This window comes from Grampus griseus (genome assembly GCF_964374135.1).
Source record: "Grampus griseus genome assembly, chromosome: 5".
Classification (NCBI taxonomy): domain Eukaryota; kingdom Metazoa; phylum Chordata; class Mammalia; order Artiodactyla; family Delphinidae; genus Grampus; species Grampus griseus.
Window position 1 is genome coordinate 85024874 of NC_138998.1, and position 15645 is coordinate 85040518.

The window sequence follows — 15645 nt, forward strand, 5'->3', positions numbered from 1 at the left end:
AGAGGGCGAGAGTAAGAAGCGGAAGCCGGAAGGGGCGCGAGTGAAGGGTGGCAGAGAAGACTCCTCCCGAGAGGGCAAGGGGTGCGCGTGCGCCCTCTTCTTCCAGCGCAGCCCCGCCGCCCTCGCTCGCGGCCAGGTGACAGCTGGGCCTGGCCTGCTGCGCGCTGCCTGGGGCGCGAGGAGCGCGCGCCCTGCCCTTGCGCGCCGCGCCGGCCGCCCCTCCCCCTCGTCCCGTCCCTCCCGTCGCCTCCCGTCCCCTTGGGTGCTGCCGGCCGGTGCTGAGGCGAGTCGGCGGCAGCGGGGACATTTTCTGACTCCCGACCACTGTCCCGGCTGCCCTTTCCTCTCCGACGCGGGGCCGGCCGCTACTCCGGCCCCAGGATGCAGAATGTGATTAACACGGTGAAGGGAAAGGCACTGGAAGTGGCTGAGTACCTGACCCCGGTCCTCAAGGTAAGCCGGGCTTGCCGGGGGTTGTCAGGCTCACGCTTGGCTCTGCAGGGACCGAGGACCGGACGCCGGGGGAGTCACGGTGTTGTCCGGTGGGGAGCGGTGTAGGGTGGTACGCGGGAAAAGGTGCAGCCCCCTCCCGCGGTCTTATCCAGCTGTTCTCTGGGGTAAACTTGGAGCGACGCTCTGTGCGTACTTCACCCGCCAGAACTCAGCTCGTCTGGGTACATCGGGTTGGAGCGTAGTCCGCACCTAAGTGGGTTTTAGAACATTGAATCCTAACCTCGGAAGTCTTTTGAACTTTTTAAGCAAGGATTTTGCTTATTTTAAAGAAATGAATCTGTTTGGTACTAAAATGACATGTTGTTTTTTTCTTTCAAATTTAGTAGTAAGTTTTGTAATTAGGAGTTTGAAATAGTAAGTTGTGAATGAGGTCGCAGCTTATTAGATTTCAGTGGAACAAGGTGAAATTTGCAACATTATTTCTTTCAGTACCGTTGAACCCAGTTTACAGGCAAAACCCCCTTTCCCAAGTTTTAAAATAGCTGAAACTAGTTCATCTTGGACGTCAGTGATAATACGGAGCAGCTTGACCCTTCTAGATACATAATTTTTTTTTACATTGGCAATAACAGCATTTTTAAACTAAAAATTGTGACACATTAGCTATTACAGCAGTGACTGACTTTCTTATTTTCAAAGATAAATTAATAGAATTGCATTCGAGTTTTTCTTTTATAACCCTTTATGGTAAGTTTTTTGTTATTGTATCTTTATTTTTCCTTTCTGAAAAGCGAGCAATGATAATAAATGAATAGCGATTTCTTGCTTAAGTGTTTTTTTTCTTTAAGCTTTTATTAAAATTTTACAAATCTTAGTGTAGGATGAAATATCCATGGAAATGGTTGTTCCTCTCTATTCAAGAAGTTACTCTGGTGTTCTAAGAAGATTTTACTTTGCTCCCTTTCCATGACAAAGCGAAATATTAGTCCTGCAGTTTTTAAATACTTATTTTTAAGAATGGTTTTAAAATGATGTCTTGTTGGGCCAAGTTAAAAAAAAAATTTATAAATGAGAACTCCAACACTTGCTACGCTTACATTTGTTTACTGTGAAACCCATCATAATTAAGATTGTTCAGTCAACTTTGAAAATTTTTTTTTGACATTTGAATCGAATGATTCTTTTGCATATTATGTCATCTTATAAGAAACGTCTAATTTACTAGGCATACAGCATTTAAATAATACATAATTATTAAGACTTTTTAGTTTCAGGGAGAGAGGAGCAAGAGAAAAAAACCTCCCACATAAAATATAAAACTGCTATTTTGAACTTATAGGATTATGTATTGAGAAAGCATTCTACTTGTTCACCAAACTGAAGGGATGTGTTAGCTTGTTTATGTATTTTTAGTAATAAGGAAAGCAGAATTAATGACCCTTGCCTTGATCTTCCCTGTGCAAACTGTTGGTTTACAGAGTGAATTCTTGTAGTTTCCTACTAGACATGGGAAGGCAAGGAGAAAAAGCTAAATCCCTGGGAAATAGATGATGATTTATCCCAACGAGTAAAAATTAAGAAAAATCATGGTTTGGAAGGCACATGTACAGTAAAAGCCAGAGTCCTTACAATGAACTTCAAGCCTATACTTGTTTGGTAGAGGGTCCTTTCTCATCTACTACTGGATTTTAAGCAAAAGCCCTTGTTCACTTTTGCTTAAAAGCCAGTCTGACCTTCTGTGTTATCCATCAAGCACTCTCTTGCCTTGGGTTTTGCATTTGCTCTTCCCTCTGCCTGAAATGCTCTTCCTCCAGACAGCCTTGTGGCTGGTTCCTTTCCTTAAGGTCTCTACTCTATAGTCACCCATCAGTGTAGTCTTTTTTCTCTTACCATCCTAGTTTAAATAACCATCTCTCTCCCTCCACCCCTGACCAGTTTCCTCTCTGCCCCATTTTTCTTTTTGATATTGATGACCATTTGGTTTTTCTCCCTGAACTAGAGTTTAAACTTCTTATGAGGACAAGGAGGGGTATGGTCTATTTTATTCACTCTATGTCCCTATTACCTTAAATAGTGCTTGGCATATAGTAGTTATTTGGTATGTTTTGAATCAGTAATGTTCATAAGTGAATCTTCATTTTTGTAGATTTCTACCACAAAACCTTATGTATAACTTAAACTTTAGAAAAATTTGGTAAGTTGCATCCTTGCTTTAGAGGAGAGAATATTGTATAATATCTTGGTGGAGATGAGAATAATGGGAAAGTATTAAGTGATTTAGGACTTCTAGATTTGGTTTTTATATTACTCAAATGAGACATTGGCTGAATTGTAATATGTTTAAACATCTTTAAGACGTTTTTCTGTTCTGTAAAATAATGATATTTCGTCATTTCACAAAATTATTTTGAGGTTTAATGTTTGTATAAATCTTTTTTTTTTTTTTTTTTTTTGGCGGTACGTGGGCCTCTCACTGCTGTGGCCTCTCCCGTGCGGAGCACAGGCTCTGGACGCGCAGGCTCAGCAGCCATGGCTCATGGGGCCCAGCAGCTCCGCGGCATGTGGGATCTTCCTGGACCTGGACCGGGGCACAAACCCGTGCCCCCTGCATCAGCAGGCGGACTCTTAACCACTGCGCCACCAGGGAAGCCCCTGTATAAATCTTTGAATGTTTTTCCAAAGAGCTTTGCTCTAATATAGCACTTATCACATTATATTGTGATTATTTTCATGTCAGTTTCCTGTTATACTTACATATTGCTTGAGGTCAGGTACCAGTGACAGATTGTTTTTTTGCACATGCTCCATTACCTAGATGGGTACCAAGCACATAGTTGCCCACAAACATTTTTCAGTTGAAAGTGAGAGAGAGTGTAATACTGTTATTCTTTTTACTTTCTATAGGAATCAAAGTTTAAGGAAACAGGTGTTATCACCCCAGAAGAGGTGAGTATTGAAGATATCAGTATAAAGCTGTTATTTTCTACAATTACATAAAACTGGGTGGCTTTTGTGTTTTATAAGAGAACATCTTGAAATTTAATCTTGATTTGAGTAAAATTAGATCCTGTTGACTATATTAGCAATTTTGTAATTGTAATTACAATAATAGCAGTTTCTATTTCCCATAAAAGAAAATGTAACTTCCCTCTCAGTTTGCCATTTCTCATATTTTTCTGTAATTTCTTTTTATTTAGAAATGAGGGTGGGAGAGGAAATGGAAAAGATTCCTATAGTGACTTATCCTTCACTAATATTTGTATTATATTGAGCTGTGCAGTGGGCTCTGGCGTTTGTTGTCTTGCTTCTTTCTACCCCAAACATGAGTTTTTATGGCTTTCCATTTGGAAACTTTGTCTCAATGCTTGGATATTAAGTTTTCTATCAGTATTTAGCTTAAATATTTTATTGTTACATATTTAACATTGATTTTTTTTTCCCACCATTCTTTCACTTTTTCTACTAACCAGACAATGATGAATCTGCTTAATGCTGAAACAAATGGCTCTTTTATAGGCCAGTTGTGTTTTATATACTTTTAATACAGAATTATGTTTTGAGGAATCATTTTACTTGTTCACTAAATCTATATAATAAAAGTATTGTCTTTCCTTTAGGTAGTTTATTTTGTTGTCTTTAGAGAAATACATTCTGGTCTAAAAATCCTTTTGGACTCCAGTTTTATGAATAGTTATGGTTACAGCAGACTTATTTTTTAGTCTTAATGAATGGTAAATAATTTATTTAAGCTTCACCTTTAACTCTCATTAAAAGTACCAGTCATTGGCAATGGAACTTTATTGAAATGAGGCATGTTGTATGATCTGGTTGTAAATTCCAAGACCTCAAGCCAGGGAATTAACTGATCTTTTAGTTTTCACTTGTGATGGAATCTCTTCAGTCCCAAATCCTTGTAAGTTCAAAGGATGTTGTGCTTAACTGAAAATTTTATCTAAAATTTTATCCAAAATTGTCTTCATGTTTAGTGAAGACACAGAATAGTATGGATAAAACCTAGAAGACCTGCCTTCTAGACCCATTTCTCTAATTTCTCCTATTCTGACTTAGGCAAATCAATTAATCTAGGCACAGGCCTCATGTTTCCTCATCTTTAAAATGAGGGATTTTGACTCGACATTTTCTAAAGAACCCAGTCTGCCTTAGGCATCATGAGTTTAATACCTTGAATGCCAAATAAAACTAAATTTTGAGCTTAATCATTAATGTTCTTGAAACTCAGTATCTAAATAAAGAACAGAGATGAAAGTGTGCTGTTTTTCTTGTACTCTTCGACTTTATCTCCTCTATGTGAAAATGGCTAATTGGTAAATAGATAGTTGGATTTAGAGATACAAGTCTGTGGTCATTGAATAGAATTAAGCAAACCATTTTAAAACAGCTACTAATCCTACAATGAATAACTCTTACACTTAGTTGTATCATGAAGTGATTTATGAATTTCCTCATTTTTAAACAAATGCAAGGCAAAAACTAGCTCAGCTAGGTACCAACCACATAATGCTGAATTGAGATAGAGTGCAATTATGGGATTTAATTAGATTAGAATGAGTCTAGAGGAAGAAAACCAGAAGACAAAATGCTTTGGATCTGTACTGAGTTGATCTGTTCATTTGTTTTCTCTAACTGTTTCTGGGCTTCTGGCTGTCAGCCTCTAACTACCTTTTTGTTTTCATTGAGAGGTGTGGAAGTATTGTGTTTAAAAATAAGGACAGGCATTATCTAATATAGTACTGTCTGACTAAAAATACTTTAATGTACAACATGTGTATGACTTGAGTAAATAGAGTACTAGTAATAGAGGATAGCTTGAAGAATAAAGTTGTTCATCAGAATGTTAATATTGATTCTACCTTGTTAAAGTTATTCAGTCTTATCCAATATTTAATCACTAAGAGAAAGCCACTGTAAGCAGTATTGAGAATTTAGAAACTTGAATCTTTCTTTTGAACATAGGAAGCATGTAATAATAATAATGGCCACTGCTAATGAGAGCAGATATACACATGTACTAAATATCATTAGTAGCATAGCAATTCTATGTTCTTTTATATTTTTCCTTATCTTCTAGTGTTTTTGTTATTTTTTCGATGGATGCCAGCAGAGGTGCTGGGGAATAAAATATTAGAGTCTTGTGATCTCAAGGCAGTATCATTAAAGAATTTTTAAGTTTTTAATTCTTTGTTTTGCTTGCACTTTGTTAAATTAATACTTTTTTGGTGATGATGAATTAGTTCCCAATAGCCGTGGAGTTATGCAGCATCTGGTTGCAAAGACCCAAAATGCTTAAAACCTGGGGGAGAGGGTATTGATTTCATTTGGGTTTTTGTCTTTACCTAATCCCTTTAAGTAGTAAAGAAATTATTCAAATAAAAGAACAGAAACATTTTGTAAAGTTACTGTTGGGAGTATGCTGCTAAATCTTATCTTGTTTATCTTCTTAAAAGAAGTTACTGTCAGAACTCTTATTTTATAGAGTTTTATTCTCTCATATTAAAGCAGAATATCATACATAGACATACTTTTCTCAGAAAGACATTAGAAGGTTAAAGATAATATAATTTTTTGCTGTATAATAAACCCATGAACAATACATGATTTTAAGTTAGAGCTGTTGTGAAATAGTAATTGGGGACGTATGTGTGCATATAGCTTGAGTTGGGACACTGCAGTTTTGTTTAACAGACTTTCATTTTCTGCTCTCAAGAATAAGCAGGACTTCTGTCTTACGATAAGATCAGTCCATGCTCATGTATAATGGAAATTCTCAGAAGATTAAACTCTTTATTCCTGAGTCTGTTTTTCATTTCTGAAGAAAAACAAAAATTTGTACAACGTTCAGCCTGCCCAGAAAGTCCAAGATGTGTTAGAGGATTCAGTTTTTTAATTGTCTTGGTGTTTTCTGATTCAATCCAAAAGCTTCTAACTTTTTCCCCATTGTTTGGCAGTACATTTCTCACTTTTATTAATGATTCCTTTAATATTGTGAAAAAGCTTTCAAAATAAGATGTTACTTAATTTTTTTTTAAAATGAGGGAGAAAAACTGTGTGCACTGTGATGTAATAAACTATTCTTACATATAGACCTGTAGTTATTTAGTAATTTTTTCAAAGATCTTCATTGACTTTTCAACCATTAGCAAGAATCGCTCTACATTTCATTCATCCATAAAGTGGTGTTTGGCATTTTAAAATCCTGTTGTGTTACCCTTATTCATTTCATGGTACTGTATGCTTTTGGCATTATCTAAATCCAGTGATTACAATTGAATAAAATAATTAACAGCACTCAATATTTTTTCTTCCAAAATTAATATACATTTTCATGGATGTTAAAAATTTTGTAGTTTTAATAAATATTCAAAAATAAATCTTTAGGCTGGTAGAGCAAGTTGGTGCTGTTTGCATTTTAATTGATTATTTTGAATCAAGTTTATACAGGATGATCCCTTTGGTATTTTGCCACCTTATATTCAATGATGTTCAATTTTTCTTTTTTCCTTTTTTCATATTTCTTCTAAATCTTCAATAGTTTGTAGCAGCTGGAGATCACTTAGTCCACCACTGTCCAACATGGCAATGGTAAGTACTCTTGAGTGAGGAATAGAAAGTTTATAAAAGGTGTGACTTCATAATTTTGGCAGTTTACAAAATAGATTAGTGCATGAAAATTAGAATGACCTGTTTAACCCTCCTCTAGTAGATTTTTCTATTAAATAGTGCTCCAGTGTTGCTAAAGTAAAATAAATGAAGAAAAACTGAGCATTATGCCTGTTTTGTTTTGCTCTGTTAGCACGAAAGATGGAGATTTATGAGATAAATGCCTTACTTCCTTTACCAGTATTCTGTTTCTTTATAGTGTCTAAGTCTGTTCTTGTGGTGGGTCTTTAAAAAATAATTTTCAAAAGTTTAATAACTTTGATCAGCTTTTTTTTCCTGTTCGTAAGAGTAATATTTAACATCTTTATTGGAGTATAATTGCTTTACAATGTTGTGTTAGTTTCTGCTGTGTAACAGAGTGAATCAGCTGTATGTATACATATATCCCCATATCCCCTCCCTCTTGCATCTCCATCCCACCCTCCCTATCCCACCCGTCTAGGTGGTCATGAAGCACCGAGCTGATCTCCCTGTGCTACACAGCTGCTTCCCACTGGCTATCTATTTTACGTTTCGTAGTGTATATATGTCAGTGCTACTCTCTCACTTTGTCCCAGCTTACCCTTCCCCCTCCCCATTTCCTCAAGTCCATTCTCTACATCTGCATCTTTATTCCTGTCTTGTCCCTGGGTTCATGAGGACCTTTTTTTTTTTTTTTTTAGATTCCATATATATGTGTTAGCATATGGTATTTGTTTTTCTCTTTCTGACTGACTTCACTCTATATGACAGACTCTAGGTCCATCCACCTCACTACAAATAGCTCAATTTCATTTCCTTTTATGGCTGAGTAATATTCCATTGTATATATGTGCCACATCTTCTTTATCCATTCATCCGATGATGGACACTTAGATTGTTTCCATCTCCGGGCTATTGTAAATAGAGCTGCAGTGAACATTGTGATACATGACTCTTTTTGAATTATGGTTTTCTCAGGATATATGTCCAGTAGTGGGATTGCTGGGTCATATGGTAGTTGTATTTTTAGTTTTTTAAGGAACCTGATTAGCTTATTTTACAAATTCAAATGTATTGAATTTTTTTTTTTTTTTGTGGTACGTGGGCCTCTCACTGTTGTGGCCTCTCCCGTTGCGGAGCACAGGCTCTGGACGCACAGGCTCAGTGGCCATGGCTCACGGGCCTAGCTGCTCCGTGGCATGTGGGACCTTCCTGGACCGGGGCACGAACCTGTGTCCCCTGCATCGGCAGGTGGACTCTCAACCACTGCGCCACCAGTGAAGCCCTGAATTTTTTTATGACATTAATAACTGCAGAATTTTGCAGAATCTTACGGTTCTTTACCATAAGACCTTCTTTAAGGTTCAAAAGTTTCTCCCCTTTTTAGGAATGAGCTCAAAAGTTGAGAGATTCATGATACCAAATAAGGTCTTAATTGGAAATCTACTTGTAACAGACTTTTCAAATTTTTATTTTCCTCATTAACTTTTCTTTTAATTATAAAGTAATTTAAGCAACTAGCAGTTCTTGTAATGTGTTTTTTAAATATCTGAATAATAACAGAATGTTTTAAAACAACTTCAGTTTCATTACTTTGAATACTTAACGATAAAAGCATCTGGCAGTAGCTGCAAAATTGATCCCAATACTGGCAGACTATTTTAATTAGGCTAGAATTGTTTGGAATTATCATCTTGTTTGTATATGAGTGGTTCAACTTGCTACATCCTTTTTTTTCCCTCAGTGACACTTTTTCAATTGTAGTTGAAAGGTAGAGTTTTGATTTGGGAGCAGGGGTTCTAGAATTAACAAGATTCTAATTGATAATGTTTTCCTTAATATCTAAAGAGCTTAAATAATTAAACTATTTAAAATCACAGTTAGAATTCTCTTTCATCTGTGGCCTCTTCTATTACCCTTAATTTTTTTTTTTTTTAACAAGTCCTTGCCCCTCTGTGAGTTTCATGATTCTGTCTGTCCCCTGTTTGGGGACCGTGGGCCTTTGGGGATCTGTAAAATAATAAAGTGGGTTCCTGGACTGTTTTCAATATTTCAAAAAGTCAAAGAGAAACTGCATTTGTGTCACCGAGCTTTTGGCCAATGCCCAACCTACCCTTAATTTTTATGCTTAACACGTATCCAGAATAGTTCTTACTGCTTTTGATCAATTGCTCTTTATCTTGTAGAACATTGTTTTTTATGTAACAAGGAAGGCCGAAATGTCAGGTTCATTTATTTTTATGTCCTTGTCTTTCCTATGTGTATTTCTGTTCCATATTTTAAATTATGTTCATATTATAGAAGCTTTCTGATTTTAGACTTTTTTCCTCCCTAAATTGTTAAAACTATATTTAGCTATGTTGTGGTCTACAATATATATGTATATTTCAAGTCATATAGATATATAAAATTTAAGGTAATAGTCATTCTATGGAAAAAGAACTAAAGGATTTTTTTCAATACACGTGTGATAGATATACATTTTCTTTATTCAGATTTCTTTGTTGAAGCCCTTAGTTGTCTAGTTAGTTTAGTTGTATAATCTATAGTATTGTTATAGGGGTTGGTATATATAGACAGGATCTTCTTTTAGCAGGTAGTAGTTTATAGTTCCATTTCATAAATTGTGATGGTTTAAATAATTTTATTGTAACTTAGAACTCAATTATATCACACTCCAATGTCTATACTTCGGCTAAATTGTTGGGGCCAAAGGAGCAATTCATTTTAAATCAGTGCTAGAAACAGACCATTTCTATGCTATATGTTCATGTTTACAGGTGCCATCGTGACTGTATTATATCATCTTCCCACAGAACTTCAGGCATTACCATGATGTTGTTGAATTTGACACTTGGAAATGGTCTAAAGATACTCGAAGCCTGCCAGATGGTTTTAGGACATTTCCTGGCTTTATCTTATGCTCAGATCTATGGTTTGAAGTTTAGACTGAAGCTTAAGACGGCAGCAGAACTCAAAATTTATGCTCATTTATGTTTTTGACAGATACCACATGCCACTCTAGCTCTGACCAATTCCCCTAGGTGACCCACAGAAGAATCTTTGAACAAATTTCTTAGTGAGATATTCCACAGTAGCCCCCCAAAATCAAATAGCTGGCTCTGACCCACAGAGGGAGCAGTGTTCAAGAGCAGGAGCCCTAGAGTCACTTGGCTCCATCCTGGCTCCTCTACCTTCTGGTTTTGTGACTGTGGGCAACCCGACTTCTTTAAGCTTTTTTTTACTTATAAAATGGGAATATAAATATTACTCAGTATTTAGATATCTGCGGATTATATAAAAATGCTGCATGTTAGAGTTCTAGGTCCTATACTTAATATGCACTCAATAAAAGGATTTTTTGTTTGTTACAACCATTATTCTCAACATTATCATCTTGTGATTCAAAGCATCTTTTATCTCTTAGTTCCAGTTTTAATACAGTGGTAGGAATGTGGATCTTGTGAACCACCTACTTTGTTATGTAATGTCATGGAGCTATTTTTCTGCCTCTTCTTGGTCTTCAGATGAGCAGTACTTTAAGATTAAAAATCTGAATGAGATTATATTTGGTTAGAGGCAAACACAATAGTTGCATAATATAGTTCTGTATTATTCTACCTTTTTGTCTAATATTTAATCCAAATTCTTTTGGTCTGTCTGCATCTCTTGGTACATTTCACTTACAATAAATATTGCTGTGCTCTTCATTGCCGTGACGTATGTCACTTATGGCATCCTTCCCAAACCAATCCTAAAATAATTTCCTCAGGGGTGTGGATTGTGTAGTGTTGAGATTAACATGTGATACCTTCTGTCTTTGTCTTTTAAAATATTTTTTGTATTTTGGTGCTTTTCACTCTTTTTAAAGGGCTACAGGAGAGGAATTGAAAGTGAAGGCTTACCTACCATCAGGCAAACAATTTTTGGTCACCAAAAATGGTAAGAATTATGTTGTATGTATTAGTTAATTTTGCGCAAAGAGTTAACATTTTTTAAAAAACCTTAGCACTTGCTGATCTTAATTCATGCTTAAAGCGGTACTTGCAGCTTCCCTCATACAGAAATTTGGAAATTTAATGAAACTCTGGATTTTCTATGGGTAGAATATTTTTTCCATACTTGATTTTATCTCCTTCCTTTTCGTTATTTCTTTTTGCCAAAAAAGTCTAGTTTTAAGATATGAAGGAAAAGAGCTTTAAGCAAAATGGACTTTTTTCTCATTGAGCTTTTTAAGCAGACTTCATAATCATAATCTTTTTAGCTATTTTAATCATCTTTAGACTTAAATTTTTCATGGAAAGTATAACTTATACTATCTTTGATATCTAAAATCTCAAAGCTAGAGGTTTTATTGTCCGTTGTGTCATTGAAAGATTGCCTGTAGGCACAAAAATGTTTCTGAAACAGGTATTTATGAAGTTAATGAAGTTATTTATGAAGCTAATTTGAAAACAACATCAAAACGTTGTTACAGTCCCTATCTAATCACATAACAATACATTGATTTCTATTCTAATTTGCTCATTATAGGAAAAGGAAAACATGTACAAAACATCAGTTTTTTATTTCCTACAGTATATGTTTTGGTAGGATTGGTCATTTATATCTTGCTTGTTTTAAAAAAAAATCAGGAGATTAATAGCATTTTGTTGACCCCATGTCGTAATGTTGTTACCTTATAATTTTTCAATTTTAGGCTTATATGAATTATAATACCTGTTATTCGATACATTTGCTATATGAAAAACTTGGCACCAATTTGTATAAGAGAGTAAAGTTTAGCAGGTTAGTGAACTTTAAACTGGTTTATCCATTATGAATAGCTGGAGCTTAAATATGAATTATGAAATACATGTTGAAAGTTATTTTAGGATTGCAAACCAGAGGTCACCTCTACCGCCTCCGAGTGTGACAGGTGGTGCCTTCATGTCCTGAGAGTAAAGCTGTTAAAATAGTATATTATTCATTAGCCTGAGGTTGAACGATGTCATCTCTGACTTCAGCTTTGTTGATCTTCACAGATCATCAGGGTAGAGAATATATAGAACACTCCCAGTAGAGCCTTTGTATTTGTCTTCTAACAAAGCTATTTAGGGAAAGATAAGTGTGGTCAAATAATTTTGTGGGTTGAATGTAACTCTTAAATTAAGTACTCCTATTAGAAGTAAAATATAATATTTACCTAATATTTTGATGGCAGAAATATATTTTATGGAATACAGTTTCTCTTTTTTTAATGGATTTATAGGAAGCAGATTATGTCCTAGTAACTGTTTTTGCCATTTTTTTTACAGTGCCATGCTACAAGCGGTGCAAACAGATGGAATATTCAGATGAATTGGAAGCTATCATTGAAGAAGATGATGGTGATGGGGGATGGGTAGATACTTATCATAATACAGGTAAGAGGAGATTAGAATGGCATGTATTTAGTTTAAATTGTTTTAAACTCCTTTACAATCTTTTATAACAGCCTTCATTTTTAAAAAAAGGCTACATAAAGGCATATTATGACTTAATTTTAATAAAGAAAATACGTTCTGAGTTTAAATCTAGGATACTAAAAACAAGTTTTCTCCCTCTAACTCCTAGAGAATAGGAGGTATATCAAATGTAGTGGTAGAGCAGGGTTTCCCAGTCTTAGTACTATAAACATTTTGGGCAGGATAGTTCTTTGTCATAGCATTTTCTGTGCATTGCAGAATGTTTAGCAGTATCTCTGGGCTCTACCCACTAGATGCCTGTCACATCCTCCCAGTTATGACAACCAGAAAAGCCTCTAGACATTGCCAGATATTCTGCGAGGGGCAAAATTGCTACTCTCAGTTGATACTCACTGCAGTAGTCAGAGGGCTAAATAACTGCACAGGAAAAAGTACCTCATTAAGTCTGTTTCTCCTCTTCTCTGAGTAAAGGATACTGCCATCATTTCCTTATGATGATATAGAAACAGATTTAGGAATTGAGCTCCTTGATTTGAAGCTCTTTTGTTCCTTAATGAGTTGAATGTTGTCATGTCAAGGCCTAGAGAAAATAGATTGAACAACTTCTTAAAATAATTTCAAAAATCATCCTCTCTTCTCCACTGAGTAGTGCTGTTGGACATTTTTTTTTTTCTTTTTTCCCCTGGATCTTTCCAGAATCTTTTAACTGCTCTGCTTTAGTCTTCACATGACTGGGAAATATGAGTAGCACATCTGTAGGAAATTGCCTGTTGACTGAATAGAGCCATTGGTTATAGCACTGTATTTCTGATATCAAGTTAGTGAGTTTCTCAAGTTGTCTAGTTGTATTTTATTCCATAACCCCTACCCCAAAATCCAGGTACATATTTACAGAGGCATTCATCACAGAGATAAGCAGGTGCCGGAATGATTGGATTGACAGAAATCTATTACAGAAATTCTACAACTAAAGAAATGTTTGCCATGTTGACAGAAGACAAGTAGCATCATTTTCTTACATAGAAAGCAACATAGCATTATACTTCATTTGATGTGGTGTACATAAATTCTAAGTAATGTTTATGAGAGATACCCTTAGAATTTTAGGTTTAAACTATATTCTGATTGGCTTAAAGCAGTGCTTCCAGCTGACTCATGAGGCTAGGTGCCTGGTTCTTTATTCACCTCAGTTCCCTTTGCTTCATTACCGCTTTTCTTCTCTCAGGTTTCTTTTATTTCTGTTAGCCCTTGTGTTAGTCATGATTCTCCAGAGAAACCATGGATATAAATACAGACAGGTTTGTTTTGAGGAATTGGCATATGTGATTGTGGAAGCTAACAGTTCTGAAATGTACAGGTCAGGCCGGCCAGCAGCCTGAAGACTCAGGGAACAGTTGATTGCTGCAGCTGGAGTCTAAGGGCAGTCTGGAGGCAGAATTAATTCTTCTTCTTGAGCACTCAGTCTTTTTCTCTTAAGGCCTTTGACTGATTGAATGAGGCTCACCCACATCATGGAGGGTAATCTGCTTTACTCTAAGTATACTGATTTAAATGTTAAGCACATCTAAAAAATACCTTCACAGCAACATCTAGACTGCTGTTTGATCAAACTATGGGACACAATAACCTACCCAAGTTGAGTTGACATATGAAATTAACCATCACAGCCTTATAGAGTATTACCTTCATTAGAATCATTTGAGCTGTCTTTTTCTTTGCCAGGATGTCCTACTTTTAGGAGAGTCTGGTTTAATGGGATACTACTACATTATATTTAAACAGATGGAAGAGATTTATTTTCTTATGTTTCTATGTAGTAGATTCAGTGAATTGTTTTGTAATAGCAATTTATTACGTTAATATTTGGGCTTTACTGTTATAATCATACCTATCATAAAATAATTTCTAGAAAAACTACTGTGAAGTAAAAGTTTTATGCTAGAGCTGTGGATTGTGACATTTTCCATTTGTGAAAATGAGTCATTCTTTGGTTTGGATATATTGAGCAGATACATCAAAGCTTTAGAAGATTAACAAGGGAGCAAAGCATATTTGTATTTAGGGGTTTTTTTTCTTTAATATTTCCCGTCCTTGTTGAACTATTTAATTGAGAACACTGATGGGTATTTTGAATTAGAAATATTGTTTACCTGACTTACGATGCTGCCATCTGCTTAATGTCCCTTTCATTGAGATAAGTAGGTTCCAAGGTAGTTGCTTAATGAGGTGCACTGGACAGAGCATTGAACCAAAAAGGTATGGGTTGAGTCCCAGATTATTCATGTAACTGTCTGTGAGATTCATGCAAATTACTTTCTTTTTCTGGAGACTTCATTTCTTTATAGGGAGAAATCATTACCTTACAGAATAGTGTTTGTAAGGATTATATAAGATATAGAAACAGTAAAATAAAAAGTCCTATATAAATCTGATATGATATTACTACCTCTGAATGTCCAGGATTTCTGAAGCAAATAGCATATATTTTTTTAATTTTTAAAAATTAATTTATTTTATTTATTTTATTTTTGGCTGTGTTGGGTCTTTGTTGCTGCACGTGGGCTTTCTCTAGTTACGGCAAGCAGGGGCTACTCTTTGTGGCAGTGCACGGGCTTCTCATTGCGGTGGCTGCTCTTGTTGCACAGCAGGGGCTCTAGGCACGCGGGCTTCAATAGTTGTGGCATGTGGGCTCAGTAGTTGTGGCTCACAGGCTTAGTTGCTCTGCGGCATGTGGGATTTTCCCGGACCAGGGCTCGAACCCGTATCCCCTGCATTGGCAAGCAGATTCTTAGCCACTGTGCCACAAGGGAAGCCCCTAAATAGCATATTTAGTATAACCAGTATCTTGTTGAAAAAATTTCAGTGCAGGTTTAAATATAAATACTGGGTTGGCCAAAAAGAGCATTCGGTTTTTAAATAAAAATAAAAGACACATTTTTCATTTTCACCAAGAACTTTCCTGAACAACGTATGCACCCTTCTGTTCCACTACCTTCTGCCATTTTTCAGGCAACTTCATAATTTCATCTTCCCAAAACTTTATATCTTTTTTTTTTTTTTGCGGTACACGGGCCTCTCACCGTTGTGGCCTCTCAGGCTGCAGAGC

At 36.0% G+C, this 15645-nt stretch overlaps 1 protein-coding gene across 1 annotated transcript in view; it reads left to right on the top strand.

The window, feature by feature from the left end:
• The first annotated feature begins 33 nt into the window (after positions 1–33).
• ATG3 (autophagy related 3) overlaps positions 34–15645 on the top strand; it is a 28882-nt gene continuing 13270 nt past the window's right edge. The window contains exons 1-5 of the mRNA XM_082654586.1: positions 34–453; positions 3358–3399; positions 7004–7053; positions 10964–11034; positions 12390–12497. Coding sequence (XP_082510712.1) covers positions 382–453; positions 3358–3399; positions 7004–7053; positions 10964–11034; positions 12390–12497 — 343 coding nt within the window. The 5' untranslated portion in view covers positions 34–381. The remainder of the gene's footprint in view (positions 454–3357; positions 3400–7003; positions 7054–10963; positions 11035–12389; positions 12498–15645) is intronic.